This window comes from Oncorhynchus mykiss, chromosome 17 (assembly GCF_013265735.2).
Source record: "Oncorhynchus mykiss isolate Arlee chromosome 17, USDA_OmykA_1.1, whole genome shotgun sequence".
NCBI lineage: Eukaryota > Metazoa > Chordata > Actinopteri > Salmoniformes > Salmonidae > Oncorhynchus > Oncorhynchus mykiss.
This window is the reverse complement of record NC_048581.1, coordinates 35,368,599-35,392,877: the sequence shown is the minus strand read 5'-3', so window position 1 is coordinate 35,392,877 and position 24,279 is coordinate 35,368,599. Positions and strand designations below refer to the sequence as shown.

At 42.9% G+C, this 24,279-nt stretch overlaps 1 protein-coding gene across 2 annotated transcripts; it reads right to left on the bottom strand.

Moving 5' to 3' along the window:
- Nucleotides 1–522: 522 nt before the first annotated feature.
- Nucleotides 523–23,992, bottom strand: LOC110493172 (5-hydroxytryptamine receptor 3A). Of its 2 annotated transcripts, none has more exons than XM_036949795.1 (10): nucleotides 23,878–23,992; nucleotides 12,068–12,228; nucleotides 11,933–11,977; nucleotides 11,732–11,841; nucleotides 8,670–8,839; nucleotides 7,044–7,201; nucleotides 6,719–6,929; nucleotides 5,783–5,884; nucleotides 5,384–5,472; nucleotides 523–1,035 (listed from the first exon to the last, which is right to left on the bottom strand). In XM_036949795.1, exons 1-10 carry the CDS (start codon nucleotides 23,981–23,983, stop codon nucleotides 814–816), a joined length of 1,374 nt encoding a protein of 457 aa, XP_036805690.1. In that variant the 5' UTR covers nucleotides 23,984–23,992; the 3' UTR covers nucleotides 523–813. The 2 variants fall into 2 exon arrangements, with proteins under 2 accessions (XP_036805690.1, XP_021423135.2); XM_021567460.2 differs by lacking the exon at nucleotides 23,878–23,992 and adding an exon at nucleotides 22,690–23,001 and having other exon boundaries at nucleotides 5,711–5,884.
- Nucleotides 23,993–24,279: the final 287 nt, after the last annotated feature.

The following is a 24,279-nucleotide window of genomic DNA, read 5'->3' as shown; positions in this document are numbered from 1 at the left end:
AGATCCACAGAACTTGCAGCCTGTCGTGCATCTCAAATATGTTATTTTTTTTGCATTTGGCAACGCAGACGCTCTTTGACACATGCAACGTGGCCAGTGTAGTCAGGGTATTATTCTATTACTGTCAATGATTGTGACACCACTATGTAGCTATATCTAACCGGGCTAAAAAGTTACTTTTCTTCTAATGTAATGCTTCCACGGGCACCAAACTACTCACCGGTTTGACTGAGAAATCGCAGGCGTCTCCAACCCTTTTTTCCTACGAATAAATACTGCAATATTATCTACTTTAAAGAGTTGGCAAAAATCTCTAATTTGTGTGGCGGTAGTGAGGCTGCAGTGGTTACAAAGAAAATCCACGTCATTGATTGAACTCGAGCTGTCCAAGTGGTGTTGGGACAGTGATGCTACATTTTAGAGCATATTGCCACCTACAGCTTGGAGAAGCAACTGGCAAGGCTCTCTCCCTTTCTCCATCTCACTGCACACATTCACACACTGGAAGGTCTTTCAGTTCTTTTTTTATTTGGTGTAAAGCGTAGTCTACAATAAAATTATTAAATTTAATTTAACATGATATATGAAATGAAAAGCACACAGTTGGATAACATAAGTACTCTCCATAGTGTTCGAATATGTTAAATATAAAAAAAATGTATATTTTATGCACATGAGCTAAAAAAATGCACATGGCTTTCAATACACCCATCGACAGTGGCACTGCACGTGAGAAAATGGGAGGTAAACAAAGTATACAGGCATGCTCTGATGTCTAGATTTGGATATGCAATTGGTAATTTAATTCTAGGTCTAATTTAACCACTCCTTACACATAAGGCTAATGAAGAGCATGACAGAGATGAGGTAGACGGTGAAGAAGGCGGCGTTGAGGCGCCGTGCCACTCTGGTCCAATAGCCAGGTTTCCCCTCCCTCCTGCCACTGGCGAACAACGCTAATGTCCGCTCAACCGCCCGTAGGTCCCCCAGAATCAACAGCAGCAGGCGAGACTCTCCTTGCTCGCTACAGATGACCTGGAGATTATCAACATGAGATTATTATTAGTATTAGTACTGTGAGATCATTAACATGAGAGAAAAAGGAACTCTACACGTGTAAAAAAAAAAATGTTGCCGAAGTATACTGAACAAAAATATAAACGCAACATGTAAAGTGTTGGCCTCGTTTCATAATCTGAAATAAAAGATCCCAGAAATGTTCCATTATGCACAAAGATTGTATTTCTCTAAAATGTGCACAAATTAATTTACATCCCTGTTAGTGAACATTTCTCCTTTGCCAAGATAATCCATCCACCTGACAGGTGTGGCATATCAAGAAGCTGATTAAACAGCATGATTATTACACCACTGCACCTTGTGCTGAGGACAATAAAAGGCCACTCTAAAATGTCCAATTTTGTCACACAACACAATGCCACAGATGTCTAAAGTTTTGAGGGAACGTGCAAGAATGTCCACAAGACCTGTTGCCAGAGAATTTAATGTTAATTTCTCTACCATAAGCTGCCTCAACATCATTTTAGAGAATATGGCAGTACGTCCAACCGGCCTCATAACCGCAGACCACGTGCAACCACGCCAGCCGAGGACCTCAACATGCAGGATCGTCTGAGACCAGCCACCAAGACAGCTGATGAAACTGTGGGTTCGCACAATAAAGAATTTCTGCACAAACTGTCAGAAACCGTCTCAGGGAAGCTCGTCGTACTCACCAGGGTCTTGACCTGATTGCAGTTCAGCGTCGTAACTGACATCAGTGGGCACATGTTCACCTTCAATGGCCACTGGCAAGCTGGAGAAGTGTGCTCTTCACGGATTAATCCCGGTTTCAACTGTACCAGGCAGATTGTGTGGGCGAGTGGTTTGCTGATGTCAACGATGTAAACAGAGTGGGCCATGGTGCCAGTGGGTTATGGTATGGGCAACGAACACAAATGCATTTTATCGATGGCAATTTGAATGCACAGAGATACCGTGACGAGATCCTGAGGCCCATAGTCATGCCATTCATTGACCGCCATCACCTCATGTTTCAGCATGATAATACACTGCCCCATGTCACAATCTATCTATACACAATTCCTGGAAGCTGAAAATGTCCCAGTTCTTCCATGGCCTGCATACTCACCAGATATGTCACCCATTGAACATGTTTGGGATGCTCTGGATCGACGTGTACTACAACTTGTTCCATGTCCCGCCAATATCCAGCAACATGGCACAACATTCAAATCAAATCAAATCAAATTTTATTTGTCACATACACATGGTTAGCAGATGTTAATGCGAGTGTAGCGAAATGCTTGTGCTTCTAGTTCCGACAATGCAGTAATAACAAGTAATCTAACTAACAATTCCAAAACTACTGTCTTGTACACAGTGTAAGGGGATAAAGAATATGTACATAAGGATATATGAATGAGTGATGGTACAGAGCAGCATAGGCAAGATACAGTAATGGTATCGAGTACAGTATGTACAAATGAGATGAGTATGTAAACAAAGTGGCATAGTTTAAAGTGGCTAGTGATACATGTATTACATAAGGATACAGTCGATGATATAGAGTACAGTATATACGTATGCATATGAGATGAATAATGTAGGGTAAGTAACATTATATAAGGTAGCATTGTTTAAAGTGGCTAGTGATATATTTACATTTCCCATCAATTCCCATTATTAAAGTGGCTGGAGTTGAGTCAGTGTCAGTGTGTTGGCAGCAGCCACTCAGTGTTAGTGGTGGCTGTTTAACAGTCTGATGGCCTTGAGATAGAAGCTGTTTTTCAGTCTCTCGGTCCCAGCTTTGATGCACCTGTACTGACCTCGCCTTCTGGATGATAGCGGGGTGAACAGGCAGTGGCTCGGGTGGTTGATGTCCTTGATGATCTTTATGGCCTTCCTGTGACATCGGGTGGTGTAGGTGTCCTGGAGGGCAGGTAGTTTGCCCCCGGTGATGCGTTGTGCAGACCTCACTACCCTCTGGAGAGCCTTACGGTTGAGGGCGGTGCAGTTGCCATACCAGGCGGTGATACAGCCCGCCAGGATGCTCTCGATTGTGCATCTGTAGAAGTTTGTGTGCTTTTGGTGACAAGCCGAATTTCTTCAGCCTCCTGAGGTTGAAGAGGCGCTGCTGCGCCTTCTTCACGATGCTGTCTGTGTGAGTGGACCAATTCAGTTTGTCTGTGATGTGTATGCCGAGGAACTTTAAAACTTGCTACCCTCTCCACTACTGTTCCATCGATGTGGATAGGGGGGTGTTCCCTCTGCTGTTTCCTGAAGTCCACAATCATCTCCTTAGTTTTGTTGACGTTGAGTGTGAGGTTATTTTCTTGACACCACACTCCGAGGGCCCTCACCTCCTCCCTGTAGGCCGTCTCGTCGTTGTTGGTAATCAAGCCTACCACTTGTGTCGTCCGCAAACTTGATGATTGAGTTGGAGGCGTGCGTGGCCACGCAGTCGTGGGTGAACAGGGAGTACAGGAGAGGGCTCAGAACGCACCCTTGTGGGGCCCCAGTGTTGAGGATCAGCGGGGAGGAGATGTTGTTGCCTACCCTCACCACCTGGGGGCGGCCCGTCAGGAAGTCCAGTACCCAGTTGCACAGGGCGGGGTCGAGACCCAGGGTCTCGAGCTTGATGACGAGCTTGGAGGGTACTATGGTGTTGAATGCCGAGCTGTAGTCGATGAACAGCATTCTCACATAGGTATTCCTCTTGTCCAGATGGGTTAGGGCAGTGTGGTTGAGATTGCATCGTCTGTGGACCTATTTGGGCGGTAAGCAAATTGGAGTGGGTCTAGGGTGTCAGGTAGGGTGGAGGTGATATGGTCCTTGACTGACTAGTCTCTCAAAGCACTTCATGATGACGGATGTGAGTGCTACGGGGCGGTAGTCGTTTAGCTCAGTTACCTTAGCTTTCTTGGGAACAGGAACAATGGTGGCCCTCTTGAAGCATGTGGGAACAGCAGACTGGTATAGGGATTGATTGAATATGTCCGTAAACACACCGGCCAGCTGGTCTGCGCATGCTCTGAGAGCGCGGCTGGGGATGCCGTCTGGGCCTGCAGCCTTGCGAGGGTTAACACGTTTAAATGTCTTACTCACCTCGGCTGCAGTGAAGGAGAGACCGCATGTTTTCGTTGCAGGCCGTGTCAGTGGCACTGTATTGTCCTCAAAGCGGGCAAAAAAGTTATTTAGTCTGCCTGGGAGCAAGACATCCTGGTCCGTGACTGGGCTGGATTTCTTCCTGTAGTCCGTGATTGACTGTAGACCCTGCCACATGCCTCTTGTGTCTGAGCCGTTGAATTGAGATTCTACTTTGTCTCTGTACTGGCGCTTAGCTTGTTTGATAGCCTTGCGGAGGGAATAGCTGCACTGTTTGTATTCGGTCATGTTACCAGACACCTTGCCCTGATTAAAAGCAGTGGTTCGCGCTTTCAGTTTCACACGAATGCTGCCATCAATCCACGGTTTCTGGTTAGGGAATGTTTTAATCGTTGCTATGGGAACGACATCTTCAACGCACGTTCTAATGAACTCGCACACCGAATCAGCGTATTCGTCAATGTTGTTATCTGACGCAATACGAAACATCTCCCAGTCCACGTGATGGAAGCAGTCTTGGAGTGTGGAGTCAGCTTGGTCGGACCAGCGTTGGACAGACCTCAGCGTGGGAGCCTCTTGTTTTAGTTTCTGTCTGTAGGCAGGGATCAACAAAATGGAGTCGTGGTCAGCTTTTCCGAAAGGGGGGCGGGGCAGGGCTTTATATGCGTCGCGGAAGTTAGAGTAACAATGATCCAAGGTCTTTCCACCCCTGGTTGCACAATCGATATGCTGATAAAATTTAGGGAGTCTCGTTTTCAGATTAGCCTTGTTAAAATCCCACAGGCCACAATCAACAGCCTGATCAACTATATGCGAAGGAGATGTGTCGCACTGCATGAAGAAAATGGTGGTCACACCAGATACTGACTGATTTTCTGATCCACGCTCCTACTTTTTAAAATGTTTTTAAGGTATCTGGGACTAACAGATTCATGTCTATTCCCAGTCATGTGAAATCCATAGATTAGGGCCTAATGAATTTATTTCAATGAACTGTAACTCAGAAAACATCTTTGAAATTGTTGCATATTGCATTTGCATTTTTGTTCAGTGTAGTTCGGAATCTGTAAATGCTTGGCTACAGCAAAAGATTTTGGACCCTGTTGATACTCAGGACCAATATTAAAGAACGTTGCTTTCGATGTTTGCATCCCAAATGGCACCCTCCTCCCTATAAGCCCTGGTCAAAAGCAATGCACCACATCCCTATAGGCTGCCATTTGAGAAGCAACCAAAATAAAGTAGGCAATCTAACCTCTTCTGCAACAGGCAATGGTTCACATGGAGCTTTTCTTCCAGACACATCACAGATACAGGCACAGCAACCACGCCTCCTCTCCTCCTCTGAAACCGATCAGCAGCTCTGTCACTGACATTATCAGCTGTGTCCCAAATGGCACCCTATTCATGGTTCACTACTAGGCTTTTGTCAAAAGTAGTGCAATATATGGGGATATATAGGGTGTCATTTGGTGACACAGTCATGATGATTTTACTCATCACCTGTTCTATTTCCCCCTCCATAGGAAACTACCCTGCACACAAACGACAGTACAAAGTGTGGCACTTGTCAGTGGCGTACCTGAGTCACAGGTGTGACAGGGGGTGTGGTCTGGTTTGTTGTCACAGTCATATGCGGGGGCGCGGTCTATACCTGTCTCTTGGTGTACGGAATCTCTCTCCATCAGGTGAGTCACTAAGATGGTCTCCAACAGGCTTAGCAACATGAAGGCAAAGATCACTATACAGTAGGTCGCTGTGAGGGAGAACACACACACAAACCGACAATGGAAGATCACCACACAAGCCACATTCTGGGAGGTAACACATCCGTTGTACACCAATACTATGTGTATGTGTGCGACTGTGCATACTGTATATACATACAGTGGGGAGAACAAGTATTTGATACACTGCCGATTTTGCAGGTTTTCCTACTTACAAAGCATATAGTGGTCTGTAATTTATCATAGGTACACTTCAACCGTGAGAGACGGAATCTAAAACAAAAATCCAGAAAATCACATTGTATGATTTTTAAGTAATTCATTTGCATTTTATTGCATGACGTAAGTATTTGATCACCTACCAACCAGTAAGAATTCCAGCTCTCACAGACCTGTTCTCCACTCATTACCTGTATTAACTGCACCTGTTTGAACTCATTACCTGTATAAAAGACACCTGTCCACACAATCAATCAAACAGACTCCAACGACCAGAGAGCTGTGTAAGGACATCATGGATAAAATTGTAGACCTGCACACGGCTGGGATGGGCTACAGGACAATAGGCAAGCAGCTTGGTGAGAAGGCAACATCTGTTGGCGCAATTATTAGAAAATGGAAGAAGTTCAATCACCCTCGGTCTGGGGCTCCATGCAAGATCTCACCTCGTGGGGCAACAATGATCATGAGGAAGGTGAGGGATCAGCCCAGAACTACACGGCAGGACCTGGTCAATGACCTGAAGAGAGCTGGGACCACTATTAGTAACACACTACGCCGTCATGGATTAAACCTGACAAATCGGCAGTGTATCAAATACTTGTTCTCCCCACTGTATATATAGATGTTTGTGCCTGTGTGACCTATGAGAGGGGTCCTGTTTGACATGGAGGGCAGTATGTCATTGAGGATGAGCAGCAAAACAGAGATGGCCAGCAGCACGGTGACCTTAAAGCCTAGTTTCTCCCCCCGCTGGTCTGAGATCAGGAAGGAGGCCAGGTCCAGACACAGAAAGAACAGGATGGGAAGCAGGAAATTGATGACGTGGAGGAGGGGCCTCCTCGCCATGGTGATCTAAGAAAGAGATGAGCCAGGAAGAAGGATAGGACAGTGATGTCAAATGTGGCATAGTGATGTCGGGCCTGGTCATAGATCCAGCTATATATGGAGTGTGTGTGTGAGACGTACAGTGTATGAGATCTGGTCCCACTCGCGATCTAAGATTAGTTTGCCCCTGGAGACAGTCATGTCCAGGAACTCCCACTCTCCCTGCGTTTGCATGACTTCACGAGAAGCCTGGGTGACCCGGGACGAGTTAGAGAAAGGAATGAGCTGTATATCTGTCACTGAGGGAAGGAGAGGAGTGAGAGGAAGATGGGAATAGACAAAGGGAAGAAAAGAGCCACTCAAATGTGTGTTGTGCATGCACACAGGGGTGTGTGTGTATACATATGATGGTTTGATGAGAGCAGATGCACTAGTTGCACTCCAATTGCACTAAACCTCAGTTTGTTTAGGATATACACCCTGCCTTCTGCCTATCCCCTAAAGCACCCCTACACCTTACACACACGCATCACACTCACTAGGGTTGAGGACAGGCATCCAATCTCAGTATGGAGCCCAGTTCACAATGCATGTACACAATGCATTGACCCCCCCCCCCCCCCCCCCCCTTTGTTTTTACAGTGCTGCTACTCGCTGTTTATTATCTATGCATAGTCACTTTACCCCTACCTACATGTACAAATTACCTCTAACCTGTAGCCGCGCACACTGACTCGGTACCAGTACCCCCTGTATACAACCTTGTTATTGTTATTTTTTACTTAAGTTTATTAAGTAAATATTTTCATCACTCTTTCTTGAACTGCATTGTTGGTTAAGTCCTTGTAAGTAAGCACTTCACTTGAAGGTCTACACCTGTGACAAATAAAATGTGATTTGATTTTATGTAGACCTATTATCTCATGGTAACTTTCTTTGACAGGTAGGCCTGCACTTGCTGTAGCATAGCCTAGGCTACAGTAATATTAAGACAATGTGTGTCTAATTTACCCATCCCAATCTGGCTTTCGGGGTTTACCTTATTTTTATTTTTTCAAATATATAAGTTTTAAAACAGCCTTTCACTGGAATATCATTGCTTAAATCAGTCCACGCACGAGCACACACACACACTCTCTCTCAACTCCATTCAAATTGCATCCAAAATAGATAATCCTGTTCTAGATTGAAATACAGTACAGCCCTAATATATATATATAAATATATATATATATATGGTGTCCTAGCCTACCTTTCAGGTAATACATTCAATGCAGTATTTTCCTTATATTTCGCTAATTAATGATGGGTTATGTATAATAACCTTCTAACTAAATAGCCTCTGTCTATTGCGCAATACGCACGCACCTGTACTCCACTAGCCTCTTTTCTTAAAAAATGCTCCTTAGCTCTTGAAGTCCCATGCAGGAAAAGCGAGACTAGATTAGTTTACTGGACATTATTATTTTAACATTTCTTATACCAATATTCGAAGAGTGATGCAAGCTCTTGTTTACTGAAAGTTAAATACGGGTAGTTTGATAGAAGAGCAAGGGCTCAAAATGTTTTTAATGTATGGCTCAGGTAGCATCAGGCTTGAATGCCTGATCAAAGCTCGAATCAAATCCGCACAGGCCTATTTATATGCTTTTGAATGTCACTTCCGGTTTTGGCGGGAAAGACTTGGTTACTCGGGAGAAAAGGGATTTATTCTCGGGATGGAACATTTTGTAAAATACCAGGAAAAAATTCAAACCTAACACTCACCGATGTGTATGGCGGAGCTGAATGTGATGTTACATCTCTGTGTGTCAAAGGGGAACTTGTGGACGTCCATCTTACAGGTGCTGACCACCTTCATTTCGTCCTCTATTAAGACGATCCCATCATGGGACACATACAGGTATGGGCTGTGAGGGCCATCATCCTTCTCTATCCTGAGACAACAAACACACACACGTACAGTACCAGTCAAAAGTATGGACACCTACTCATTAAAACATTTTTCTACATTGTAGAATAATAGTGAAGACATCCCAACTATGAAATAACACACATGAAATCATGTAGTAACCACAATTGTTAACCTGTTTTGGAGACTGTTTTTTGTTCATAATTTCAGATGACTGACGTGCCCAAAGTAAACTGCCTGTTACTCAGGCCCAGAAGCTAGGATATGCATATACTGGGTAGCATTGGATAGACAACACTCGGAAGTTTCTACAACTGTTAAAATAATGAACTTATGGCAAGCAAAAACCCATCCGAGAATTATTATTTTTTAGGTCACAGGCCATTTCAGTGCTAGCCTACAGGAAATACAAATAGATAGGACCCAGATTGCAGTTCCTATGGCTTCCACTAGATGTCAAGTCTTTAGAAAGGGTTTCAGGCTTGCTTTTTGAAAAATTAGCAAGTAGTTGGAAGAACTACAAGGTGTCTCATTAGAAAAGTAGCCTTGTTAGGTGCGCACTCTTTGTTATTTATCTTCCCTATTGAATATACTATTCTCTGTCTGAAATATGCCAGGAGGCTATATTATTGAACATACAAACTACTGTAATAAAGATGCCAATGTAGGCTAAAACAATTTTCAAACATTTGCCAAAAAGCAAATTGTGAGAAAACACTGTTCTAAGAGCGCACCTGATGTGAGCGGTTCATATGACAGATGAAAATCTCAGTTAGAAACTTAGAGGGTAAATCTAAAGATGCAACAAACAGAATGGGTTGATTACAGGATTGTGCTTTTAGCTTGTGGACAATGAAGGAAAATGTATATTAAAACCAATAGAACAGGGAGAAAAGCTGCTTTCAATGGCAAAGGAGGTCAAAAAGTATTTACTAAATACTTTCCTCAATGTTTCTGGTAGGATTTTGGCGTGGCTACTTTGAAACGTCCAGTTTTCCCAAAGTTAAGTGTTTTAAACAAGCAAACTGCCAGAGAATATATTTCACTCATCAAAGAACCAAAACCATAAATTAATTCATTTTAAACTTTTGTCATAGATGCTAAATAGGCTCAAAGCCCGTACTGTGGCCTATGTAACCTCAATACACTTGGCACATACAAACATATGATATGGGATTATCCAGAGGTTTATGAGTTCTGGAGGAAAGTGTTGTATATTCTCTCTGACATGAGTGATCGAACTGTACCCCTTGAACCAATTAGATTGTTGCTTAATGATGATACAGGTATGCAGCTGAATAGGAAACAGTGTAGATTTTGGCTGGGTTGACTGCTGCCAAAGAACTTGGTGTTCAGCGCTGGTTGCCACCACATGAACTTCATATAAGGAAATGGCTAGCATACTTTCAGGACGTAATTATGTTGGAGTTATGCACTGTCCAAATGAATAAAGTCATTCCTAGCACTCTGGAAACATGGAAAGTAGCAAAGTAGCAGTCTCAGAAATCTCTAAACTGTTGAATGTGATGTAAAATGCTTACTTGATGGTGTTGTATTGGCAAATTATTTTGCCTTGTGTGTTGTTTACTTTGAATTCGAAAAACTTTTTTTGTGGGGGTGGACAGGGTGGGGACGCCATGGGTACAGTTGAAGTTTACATATACCTAAGCCAAATACGTTTAATCCTAGTAAAAATTCCCTGTTTTAGGGCAGTTAGGATCACCACTTTATTTTAAGAATGTGAAATGTCAGAATAATAGTGGAGTGATTTCTTTCTTCGTTCACATTCCCAGTGGGTCAGAAGTTTACATGCACTCAATTAGTATTTGGCAGCATTGCCTTTAAATTGTTTAACTTGGACAAAACGTTTCGGGTAGCCTTCCACAAGCTTCCCACAATAAGTTGGGTAAATTTTGGCCCATTCCTCCTGATAGAGCTGATGTAACCGAGTCAGGTTTGTAGTCCTCCTTGCTCGCACACGCTTTTTCAGTTCTGCCCACAAATGTTCTATAGGATTGAGGTCAGTGCTTTGTGATGGCCACTCCAGTACCTTGACTTTGTTGTCCTTAAGCCATTTTGCCACAACTTTGGAAGTATGCTTGGGGTCATTGTCCTTTTGAAAGACCCATTTGCAACCAAGCATTAACTTCCTGACTGATGTCTTGAGATGTTGCTTCAATATATCTACATAATTTTCCTACCTCACGATGCCATCTATTTTGTGAAGTGCACCAGTCCCTCCCACAACATGATGCTGCCACCCCTGTGCTTCGCGGTTGGGATGGTGTTCTTCGGCTTGCAAGCCTCCCCCTTTTTCCTCCAAACATAACGATGGTAATTATGGTCAAACAGTTATATTTTTGTTTCATCAGACCAGAGGACATTTCTCCAAAGGTACGATCTTTGTCCCCATGTGCAGTTGGTTTTCCCATGATTACAAAGTAGGTCTTGACATCATTTTCTGGAATTTTCCAAGCCGTTTAAAGGCACAGTCAACTTAGTGTATGTAAACTTCTGACACACTGGAATTGAGATACAGTGAAATAATCTGTCTGTAAACAATTGTTGGAAAAATTACTTGTCATGCTCAAAGTAGTTGTCCTAACCGACTTGCCAAAACTTGTTTTGTTAACAAGAAATGTGTGGGTGGTTGAAAAACGAGTTTTAATGACTCCAACCTAAGTGTATGTAAACTTCCGACTTCAACTGTATGTTTGGAATGGGTGGGAGGATGTGTATTAGAAAAAAAGGTGCAATTACATTTTTATGATTGTAGTGCCCTTATGGACCAATAAAAACCTTTTTTTTTTAACTGCCTCCAGCTGAAATGGGTGGTGGGTAATGTGTTGATAGCCTACTGTATTGACCACTTTAATGGCGAATGGAGAGTATGCGTGTGAGTGCTTTTGTTACTCACATCTCATAGATTAAGAGGTCTGGTATCCACAACATCTCTTTGGGAACGGAGACCCTGGATATTCCACAGAACTGACTAGGATCCCACCAGATCCGCTCATTATTCCAGGTCTGGAGGGAGGAGAGGACATGAGAAGCAGGTGCATGGATCAGTGGGAAAACGAGTGGAACATAATAGTGGGGGGGGGGGGGAAGAACTCACCAGTTGTATCCAGATGAAGGGAACAAAGGTCTGGGACTTCTCAATCTAGAAACACACACACACACCATGTGAATATCACCAGATAACACGAACATACGTACCTCCCCCTCCACACACACAAACACACACACTGACCACGGCGAGTATAGCGTACAGGTAGACATCCAGGTGCACCATGGTTGGGTGTGTGTGGTCGAGCACGGGCCGCGTGGAGGTGAACACATCGTTTCCTCTGGTCAGGTTCAGGTGGTCCAGAACATCCTGATAACTACACACCCTCTCAGGTGACACCGTACCTAGAGGGACAGACACATACTTCATTACACACTCTCAGGTGAGACTGTACCTATAGGAGCAGAGACACGCTTACATGTTCAGGTATTAAGACTGAACATAAGTACAACCACCCGAGAACATGTCCATGATCAAGGTTTGATTGAACGCTAACAATTAATTGATGATAATAATTTCCTTTACTTTCTTTACTCTTTTTCTAATAGCCACCTCTCTGTCAGATTTGTTGGTGAATACATGCTTCCATAGTTTTGATATCTTCACTATTATTCTACAATGTAGAAAATAGTAAACATAAAGAAAAGCCTTTGAATGAGTAGGTGTGTCCAAACTCTTGACTAGTACTCTATGTGACTTGCTCTACCATAATCAGTCACATTGACCCAAAATACATGTTCATACAGTGCTGGAAAGAGAATGTTAGCTTTCTAATGATCTCTCTACTCCAAATGAGTTACGTTTCATTACATGCTAAGTGTCACCGACCATGTCTTGCGAAAAACGCAGTCAAGGTTTGCAGTTACTTTTAAGACATTTTGCTTAATACAATGCATGAAATCCATTGACAGGAGTGCCCAGATTGTTCTTCTTTCTCTCACGCTCACCCAGTGTCTGTCTGCATCGTTGTCGGATTGGATAAATTCACTTGTTTTATCATGTGCACGTGCGTCCACACATGTATACGCATATACACATGTATGACAGAGAAACAGTCTCACATTACACATGTTCATGCCATGATGTGTGCACGTGTCACAAACACGTGCACATATTATGGTTGTGGCCCTTAGTTTTCAAATTACATTTGGATAAATGTCACAAAGTGTACAGGCTACGCTCAAACATTTTTTTTCCCCCATCTAACACATCCCTGGGTACAGCATACAGTATGTAGATGTGCCCAAGCAACCCTCTCACACACCCAGGACCAGCATTTTTGTGACAGTCACACAGAATAAACTATGTCTGAAAAGAGCTAAAACCGAGGAGGGGGTGAGAGCAAGATGTGGTCTCTCTAAGCAGCAACTAAAATGAGAAATGTTAAAGAAAATATGACCTCACACACATCACCAGAGAGTAAGGACTGATAGTCTCTTTGGATCCGATTCATGTGGGCTTTGGTTAGAGCAGCGGTCCCCAAACTTTTCTGCACCACTGACCGGTCTCATATAAACAATGTTTTCCCCGGACTGGCCAACAGGGGGGGGGGGGGGTCGCGACACGATCTGAATATTTTAGGCCTATAAGTTTAGTATAGCCTCTTTTTCATAACATTTTTAAGTAGGTCTAACATGATGATATTATAAAAACAAAGTGCATATTTTTCTCTAATGACCATATAAAAACATTGCAACTCACCATGTCGCTGAATCAATGGGAGCCCTGAGCTTGTTTCCCGGTGTTGTGCCAAAAAGCGCCCCCCTGCCAGAATTCTCCCCCCCTTCGCGTGAATGTGCACACACTCAATTACTCATTGCTGCGACTTGCTTGCTAGTTGATTTCTGATCGCGTTAGGCTGCGTTTCATTTTATTTCTTATGTCGGTTTGATCGCGGGGGACGCACTAGTAATGTCTGCAGTTTGGCTATTTGTTTCAAATATATTAGTCTATAAATAAATCTTTTTGCCAAAATGTGTCATCTCTCCCATGTCTTATTTGACTAGTATTTGTTTTTAAATGTTTATTGAATGCCTACATTTTACTCCCTCTGTTTAATATAACACACATACTTAATTATTAATTTCGGTTGCCTATCCTATGGAAAGTATTTGACTCTAGCCACAAAATTAAGGAAATTAGAAGGGGGGGGGGGGGATCTCGGTAAAGCCATTTTCTTGCCTCCCGAAATTCTCCTATCTTGGGACTGCAAGACCTGGCACACTTCAGAATCATTTTGGTGACCTATCATGCCCTCTGATGCGTGCCACAGGATCCCTCTACTGTTCTCTCTACCCATCCCTCAATCCCCCATCCCATCGTGCTTTTACTACATTTTTTAAACACTTTTTCTGTTTTAGTTTTTAAGAATGTAGGTACAGTAGTAATAATAAAAATAAAAAATGTACTCTGGGTGAAAAGGAAAGTTCAAATATATAAGTCAACGTGAGGGCATATCCATAATCACAGTAAACTGTTATAGAAAAAAGTGTAATAATATGATAAACAAAACTAACTGAATGTGCCTTCATGAAGAATCCCCTCCTCAATAGGGCACCTCCACCATCCCTATCAACCTCCCTCAACCACAAAACGTAATAATTGAAATATATATTTTAATATTCCAAGATGATATATACACACATACGTACTGTACATATTCCCCGGACACTCAATTTATCGCTTTTCCTACATCCGATATGCAGGTGACATTTCCACCTGGATGACAGCACATAATCAGCAAGACGGAGATGCTCTTCATCCAAGGGAATGCCTGCCCATTCTCAGATGTTAGATCATCTGAGACCACATGTCATTTACATTCCAGCCCTAACCTAAATGTTCTGTTTCTTCCTCCACACCACCCAGCGATGCCCCCAAGATGCCAAGTCAGAGCCTTGTCAGCTCCAGATTTGATTACTTCAACTCACACCCTGTTGGAATCCTTGCATTCTCAGATTCCCCTCTGTTATTAATCTCTGTCTTGTAAGCACTAAAGTGTTTAAAAATGCTGTACTTTTATTAACATATACAGTGAGTGGAAAAAAGTATTAGTTCCCCTACTGATTTTGTACGTTTGCCCACTGACAAAGAAATGATCAGTCTATAATTTTAATGGTAGGTTTATCTGAACAGTGAGAGAGAGAATAACAAAAAAAATCCAGAAAAACGCATGTCAAAAATGTTATGAATTGATTTGCATTTTAATGAGGGAAATAAGTATTTGATCCCTCTGCAAAACATTACTTAATACTTGGTGGCAATCACAGAGGTCAGATATTTCTTGTAGTTGGCCAACAGGTTTGCACACATCTCAGGAGGGAATTTGTCCCACTCCTCTATGCAGATCTTCTCCAAGTCATTAAGGATTCAAGGCTGGCGTTTGGCAACTCGAACCTTCAGCTCCTTCTACAGATTTTCTATGGGATTAAGGTCTGGAGACTGGCTAGGCCACTCCAGGACCTTAATGTGCTTCTTCTTGAGCTACTCCTTTGTTACCTTGGCCGTGTGTTTTGGGTCATTGTCATGCTGGAATATCCATCCACGACCCATTTTTCAATGCCCTGGCTGAGGGAAGGAGGTTCTCACCCAAGATTTGATGGTACTTGGCCCCATCCATCGTCCCTTTGACGCGGTGAAGTTGTCCTGTCCCCTTAGCAGAAAAACACCCCCAAAGCATAATATTTCCACCTCCCATGTTTGACGGTGGGGATGGTGTTCTTGGGGTCATAGGCAGCATTCCTCCTCCAAACATGGCGAGTTGATGCATAAGAGCTCCATTTTGGTCTCATCTTACCACAACATTTTCACCCAGTTGTCCTCTGAATCATTCAGATGGGCATGTATACGTGCTTTCTTGAGCAGGGGGACCTTACGGGCGTTGCAGGATTTCAATCCTTCACGGCATAGTGTGTTACCAATTGTTTTCTTGGTGACTATGGTCCCAGCTGCCTTGAGATCATTGACAAGATCCTCCCGTGTAGTTCTGGGCTGATTCCTCACCGTTCTCATGATCATTGCAACTCCACGAGGTGAGATCTTGCATGGAGCCCCAGGCCAAGGGAGATTAACAGTTATTTTGTGTTTCTTCCATTTGCGAATAATCGCACCAAGTGTTGTCACCTTCTCACCAAGCTGCTTGGCAATGGTCTTGTAGCCCATTCCAGCCTTGTGTAGGTCTACAATCTTGTCCCTGACATCCTTGGAGAGCTCTTTCATCTTGGCCATGGTGGAGAGTTTGGAATCTGATTGATTGCTTCTGTGGACAGGTGTCTTTTATACAGGTAACAAGCTGAGATTAGGGGCACTCCAGAAACCTTTGATTGGGGGGGTCATACTTATTTCCCTCATTAAAATCAATTTATAACGTGTTTTTCTGGATTTTTGGGGGGTTATTCTGCAGGCAAGAAAATGGCCTTGCCGAAATCATGCGCATGCGCGTTCACACGATGGGGGACGGGGGAGAATTCTGGCAAGGGGGAGCTTTTCGGCACTACACTGTCCCATCTAGGGGTGATGGAAGAAAGTGACACCCGAAGGGTGTTCCTTATGTCCAGTCTACTGGACATTTTCAGTGCTTTTGTGGCTATCTCAAGATATTCAGCCTCAATTTTAATCCAGAAGGTCGGCAGAGAGGAAGTTATCGCAAACATACTTTTAAGGCTACCGTCATTTGATCTTCTTCCTGCACGGACATGGATGATTCACCTGGGGCATTCACAAATGGTTCGCGGATCCATTCCTTCGCACTTCGTGGGTCTTTGGCAGTTAGGAAGTAGCGCTCGAACTCCGTTGACAGCAAAGCTAGGTGATCGCGCACCAGCTGGGAGAAAGACAGCCCAGTCTGTCTCTCCCAAAATCCCTGCTAATGTTTGGAACATGTCAAATATGCCCCTGTCCACTCGCCGACCCCACAGTTCCAGTTTGGCTTTGAATGCAGCCACTTTACCTGCCAACTTAAAGACAGTTGTCATTCTCCCCTGAAGTGACAGATTGGCTAGTGCAAAGTTGGCGGGCAACACATCCCACGCAGACCGTGATGAACTCGCATTACTCAAGTTCAAAATCTATAAACTGTTGTAGGCGTGACATATTAGAGTGGTGAGAAAAGGACAAACAGACTGATCTTGGTGCAATGTAATTACTGCACAAATAGCCTACAATTGTGTATAATTATTGTATTTTACTGATTCAAAAACAAAAATATTTATCCTTTCCGTGCGGCCCGGTAGCGAATGTGTCCGGTTAGAGTCTTTGCTGCTCGTCCCCTGGCTTGAGATGTTGAACGTTTGATGCAAATTTAAGTATCAAGATTTAGGAAAACACAACATGGTGACACAATGCACTTCCATGTTGTCTCTGTTCTTGGCTACCTGTCAAACTTTCGCTTTTTACTCTTAACCATTTAATCAAACTCTGTTTACCAAGATCTTAGTTTTGTCCTCACAGAACTTTTTAAATTAAACTTTGTCACCCCGGACGCTTTATCTGGACATGGATTTGCAGGACCTCCTCTGAACAAAAAAGCTCAATTACATTATGCCTTGTCATTGCAGCTTGGATTCAAACTCAATCATTATACAAGGGCAATTTAAGTGTAGGAAAGCATGATAGGGGAATTCCTTTGTACAGCTCTTGAAGATTCTTGATATAGCTCTCCTGTTGCATCAGTATTGTTCCATCAACTGTTATAAACTCTATACCAACATAACGAAAATGATCATGCTCCTCACGGCCGACCTGGAAAACAACTGAGGTGTGGAATCACAGTTGTAGCAAAGGTCTGTGAGCCACCCCAGATGAAGTCATCAACATGACTCCAGTCACATTGCAGTCTTGATCAAGCCAATAAAAGACTGCAGCATCCACTTGTGACATGTTTCCACCTGTACTCAGCATTGTTGCCTTGACTTTGTTGTACCAGTGGAGTGATGCATCTGCCAGGCCATACACACACTTTTTTTTAGTTTCCAGTGTTCCTTCGCTCTTAGCTTCAGGCGGAGGTCAGATGTGAATGTCCCTTGACAGCTCTGTTCCCTGCAAAAATGCAGATTTGATGTCTATGGAATGAAGGTAAAAAAAATTCTGGCAGATCATCAGCAATCTGAGAGACTCTGAGGCGCATGTAGGGGAGTCTTTTGGGAGTTCTTTAGCAGCCAGCTCCTCAAAACCTCTAGCCACTAGACATGTTTTTGGCACTATTCCAGTTAAGGATTATTCAAGGGTTCACATCCACCTTGTTGAGACACATTTTTGGCCAATTTCTTTGACTTCCTCAAACACTAAATTTTTCCTCCTGAGCTCATCTAGGTCATCTCAAATGACACGTTCCTTGTTTCAAGTACATCATCATTTTGAATGTCATTCTATTTTTCTCGATTTTTCATTGGTTCAATTTTGAGATTATCTACAAGTGACAGGTCAGATGATCCTGTTTTACCAGAAAGTGTAGCTGGTTTAGAGTACTGGAAGTTGTGCCAGTTCTGGTATTTTCCTTTGTGTTCATGTTCTCTATCTGATGTTTTTCTCTAAAATGTTTACACAATAGTGGCCTGAGGTCGTAAATTCAAGGGTCACTGATTGCTTAAATATCACTGCCTTGTAATTTTGTATGTCTAGTACAGCCCCTTCCTTCTTGAGGGAAGTTTTGCTTAACAGTAAGGGGATATTTGTAGGGACCACCTCTGTTTCAATGTGACACTTACTCTGACCATTTTTTTGCTGGTATCTTAACTCTCTTGGTAGAATGGACGATTCTCCCATCTCCAAATTTGAAAGCTCTGTTGCTTGGCGTGTCAATCATATTTTGTACTTCTTTCATATTTAGTTAGCTATCAAGCTATTTTGCACCACACGCTGTGCGTGTACATGCAGTATCAATCATATCAGATCCTAAGGATTCAACTATAAAGATCTCAGTATCAGAAGCAGATTTGTTTGAAAACAGTGTAATGTTACACTGCTCTATCTCTGTTTACATTTTCCTCTGTTAGTTTAACTTGTTCATTTTTATGAGGGCAGTCTTTAACCCAATGGTAAGTGCTTTGACAAATAGCACATTTTGATCTCCTTCCATATTTGTCTAGTGGATTTGTGCCGGGCAATAGCACCCTCTTTTGGTTTTCTTGAGTACGTGACTTGTTGGCACCTTTTCTATGCTGCGTCACTCACTTGCATTCCATCTGTTATTGCCTCACCAAAACATTTTTTTTTTTAATTAACGCAAAATTCAGCACAGTACAAGCAGTCAAAGCCAGCTGTTTCTCCCTACCATCCAGACAGGCAGTATCTAGCAACTTGAAAGCTAACACTGCATCCGGGAGAACCATGTCGTACTTGCGCGTCCTATTGTACCTCTGTTCGAAATCAATTATGTAGTCTGTCATTGCAACTGAAAAATCTCTAACACTGTCCAAGTTTGAATATACCTTGTAGGCACTGTCTTTCTCTTCTTTAAGAAACACAGAATCCAGTGCTCTAATAAGTTCCCATACTATCATCCTTGTTCAAATCCTCAACGGATATTTCCAGTGCTGAAATATAACAATACTTAAAACATGAATGTAACATGTGTTAATCCCCCTGCAAAGTCCCACAGCCTGACAACTTTCTGGATAGAAATGTCAGCATGCTCAACTGGTGTCGCTCATTCAGCTGGTTTTCCCTACTAAGCCAGGAGATCAGTCAGTCTCAACAGGTTTTCCACACTAAGCAAGATCAGAGTCAGAGCCCTTAGCCTTATCAGGTCTCTCCTCCACCCGTTACGGGGTTTGAGCCACCATTAGCTCTGACACATTTGAAAACCCTAGTCATTGGCGACTCCATTACCCGCAATATTAGGCTTAAAAAGAATCATCCAGCTATTATTCAGTTGAACTCAGAAGTTTACATACACTTAGGTTGGAGTCATTAAAACTAGTTTTTTAACCACTCCACAAATTTCTTGTTAACAAACTATAGTTTTGGTAAGTCGGTTAGGACATCTACTTTGTGCATGACACAAGTAATTCTTCCAACAATTGTTTGCAGACAGATGTATCACAATTCCAGTTCGTCAGAAGTGTACATACACTGAGTTGACTGTGCCTTTAAACAGCTTGGAAAATTCCAAAAATAATGTCATGGCTTTAGAAGCTTCTGGTAGGCTAATTGACATAATTTGAGTCAATTGGAGGTGTACATGTGGCTCTATTTCAAGGTCAACCTTCAAATTCAGTGCCTCCTTGCTTGACATCATGGGAAAATAAAAATAAATCAGCCAAGACCTCAGAAAAATAACTGTAGACCTCCATGAGTCTGGTTCATCCTTGGGAGCAACTTCCCAATGCCTGAAGGTACCACGTTCATCCGTACATAGAATAGAACGCAAGTATAAACACCATGGGACCACGCAGCCGTCATACCACTCAGGAAGGAGATGCGTTCTGTCTCCTAGAGATGAATGTACTTTGGTGCGAGAAGTGCAAATCTATCCCAGAACAACAGGGTACAAAAGTATCTATATCCACAGTAAAACAAGTCCTATATTGACATAACCTGAAAGGCTGCTCAGTAGTGAAGAAGCCACTGCTCCAAAAATAGAACTGTTTGGCCATAATGACCATCGTTATGTTTAGAGGAAAAAGGGGGAGGCTTGCAAACCAAAGAACACCATCCCAACCGTGACGCACAGGGGTGGCAGCATCATGTTGTGGGGATGCTCTGCTGCAGGAGGGACTGGTGCACTTCACTAAATAGATGGCATCGTGAGGATGCAAAATTAAGTGGATATATTGAAGCAACATCTCAAGACATCAATCTGGAAGTTAAAGATTGGTCGCAAATGGGTCTTCCAAATGGATAATGACCCCAAGTATACTTCCAAAGTTGTGGCAAAATGGCTTAAGGACAACAAAGCCCTGACATCAATCCTATAGAACATCAGTGGGTGAGCAAGGAGGCCTACAAACCTGACTCGGTTACACCAGCTCTGTCAGGAGGAATTCTCCCAACTTATTGTGGGAAAATTGTTGAAAGCTGCACGGAACATTTGACACAAGTTAAACAATTTACAGGCAATACTAATTGAGTGTATGTAAACTTCTGACCCACTGGGAATATGATGAAAGAAATAAAAGCTGAAATAAATCACTCTACTATTATTCTGACATTTCACATTCTTAAAATAAAGTGGTGATCCTAACTGACCTAAGACAGAATTTTTTTACTAGAATTAAATGTCAGGAATTGTGAAACTGAGTTTAAATGTATTTGGCTAAGGTGTATGTAAACTTCTGACTTCCACTGTCTGTTGATATCCCTCTAGTGGTGTGGGTGGGGCTATATCCTGCCTGGTTGGCACATCGTCGGACTGGGCCACAGTGTCCCCCAACCACCCCTGTCTCTGTCTCCAGGATGCAATAGTCTGTGTGCCGGGGAGCTAGGGTCAGTCTGTCCTATCTTGTGTCCTGTGTGATCGCAAGTATGCTCCCTCTCTCTCTCCTCCCGGTGGACCTGAACCCTAGGAACATGCTTCCGGACTACCTGGCCTGACAACTCCTGGCTGTCCCCTTCCCCAGTCCACCTGGTCATGCTGCTGATCCAGTTTCAACTGTTCTGCCTGTGGCTATGGAACCCTGACCTGTTCACTGGACATGCTACCTTGTCCCAGACCTGATCTTCTCAACCCTCTCTCTCTTGCTCTCTACCACATCTGCTGTCTTGACCTCTGAAAGCTCGGCTATGTAAAGCCAACTGACATTTACTCTTGAACCCACTACAACCACTGTGATTATTATTTGACAATTTGGCATTAATGGCCATGTACTCGTATAATCTCCGCCCGGCACAGCCAGAAGACTGGCCCCCCTTTCTAGGAAGATGTTCCAAGCGACCGTGCTTCTACGTCTGCATTGCTTGCTCTTTGGGATTTTAGGTTGTATTCTGTATAAGCACGTTGTGACATTTGCTGATGTAAAAAGAGATTTATAAATACATTTGATTAGAGGACTTTTCAAATGTCGGTAGCACCCAAATGTCTACCCTCTTATCGGCGAAGTTGTCGACATAGTGGAAGATTCTCTGAATGTCCGATGACTCCCACACCATGTTAATTGTAGTCAAAATTATTAAACTAGAAAACACATTATTTAAAACATGCGCTGAAAAGGCACAATATTTTCTCAGCTCTGTTTTTTCTATTCATGATACAGCCTACTACTTATTATTTCTTAAATACCTCATGAACACTTGCATCCCCAATAATAAACGGAAAACAAAGTTGTATTAATCTTAAAGAAAAGGTGCACGTGTAGGAACTTGAATGTTTCTCTGCAGATTTGCTCACTATCAAGGAAATATGATGTCCTCTGATGTTTTGTTTCTCTTTGGTTTGCTCCTTTTCGACATGACTGAATCTGAGGTTCATGGAACCAGCGATCTTGCCAATGAGCACTAGATGTTTTTCAGTCATCGTCATAATCTATTCCAGCCAATACAACTACACATAACCTGCACTCATTGAAATGCATGCGTGAACACACACACCCACACACAGGACCCATAAATTATTAGCTACATCCCCCACTTCTTGCTCTATCCCTCTCTCCCATGCCACATATTCACTCTTACACATACACACACTTGGCTTTAATACGTTAGCTAGCTAGTCAGTCTACTTGTGCCTCATCACACACACATAATACGTCATTGAAAATAAGAATTTGTTTTTAACTGACTTGCCTAGTTAAATAAAGGTCCAATAAAATTACAGATTACTCACTCACAGCCAACAAAACTTGACTAATAGTTGAACGGCAAACACTTACCATTAGTGAGATAATACATCTGGACAGGTCTCTTGACCATCTCCTTGGGGACAAAAAGCAAACACCAGGGCTTCCCTTCATTGTACTTGCAAGTGCACCTGAACTCACAAGCCTTTTCAATTTCCTGCCTAGGATCACTGACATACTGTATTCTCCTTCGACTGACTGAAGCGCCGTAATTGACGGATCCACCATTAACGGCTGGTGTTCCTCGGTTGCCTCCTCAAGGGGCTCGTCAGTGTCTGTGGAGTCGCTGATGGAAATGCTCTCTGGCTCAGGTGCCAATAACTTGACGCTACTGATCGTCTGAACCAGCTTCCAGCACAAATGTACTATTTAAAAATCTAGCGATTTCCCTCTCCCGGGAATCCATCGATGCAGTAAAAAGCTAAACTAGCCAAGGTGTAGGCAGTAGTGACAGTGTGAAGGGCTTTTGACCGATCTGAAGAGTGGAGAGAGTGTAGCCTGAGGTGAACGTTTTTATTTTCCCGTGGATGATGCGCTACAGTAGCTTTGATTGAGCAAACAGGAAAATCATGGGGTTAAATAGCCTATTGCAGTTTGATTCAAAGTATATAGCTAGCTAGTTTGCGATTTATTAATGATTTCGGAATTGAGGGGGGATTTGATAGTGCCGCGAAAGTCTGATGTGATGTTACAAGTTAGCTTCCACCGAACTGATAACTATATCTATACTCTGAATTTGGCAATAAAACATTCAGATTATGAAAGCAAATACATTCATCTGGAGATTCATCTGGTATTAACAGAACAAACAGCGAAAAATCAACATTTTGACAAACACAAAAGATAGTGTGTCACATATATAATGTATTATCGTAAAGAGTTGAACACTTGAACACTTATTTTGGAAAAGGCTACAGAACTGAATGTCATTGAATACAACAACCATGTCTCTGTAGCTAACAAATACAGTCATGGGTGGTAACTACAATTCACTCTAAAGGCAAGGCACACTGGGAAATATGCAAATAAGATAGAATAAATTCTCATGTAGAATTGTATGTTCACTCAACCTAAAATTCAACTTGGGAATGTGTGTTGGTTCAGCTATATGCCCAAATGTTGAGCAAACTCATAATCCTATTGCAGCTGGTCGCATATTTATTTTACTACAGTGTATGTGAGAGTGCTCCCGAGGCTTCAAAAAGGATAACAACCACTCACCTGAAAGAAAGAGTAGATGGAGTAGAGTAACCCAGAGCATGACACCAGCCATGTGTGTGAGTGTGGAACAGTGATACAGAGAGTGTGTGTGAAACAGCAGGACCATCAGAGAGTGTGTGTGTGACGAGTCCAATGTGCAGGCTTGTCTGTGAGTGTTCGTGCTGTGTGCGCAGAGAGGTGCCAGAAATGATAGTCATCCATTATCACCTGCAACGACACTACAGGGAGAGAGGGGAGGGGCTTTGAGACACTTGACCCGGGCACACTGATTTGGTTGTGTGGGCCAGCAATACTTTTGATTGATTTTAAAATGATTAGAGTGACTTTTGATTGGTTTAGGGTGGTCTGACTGAGAGATGGGTTTAGACCCAGCAGAGAGAAAGAGTCTGTATCCCAAATGGG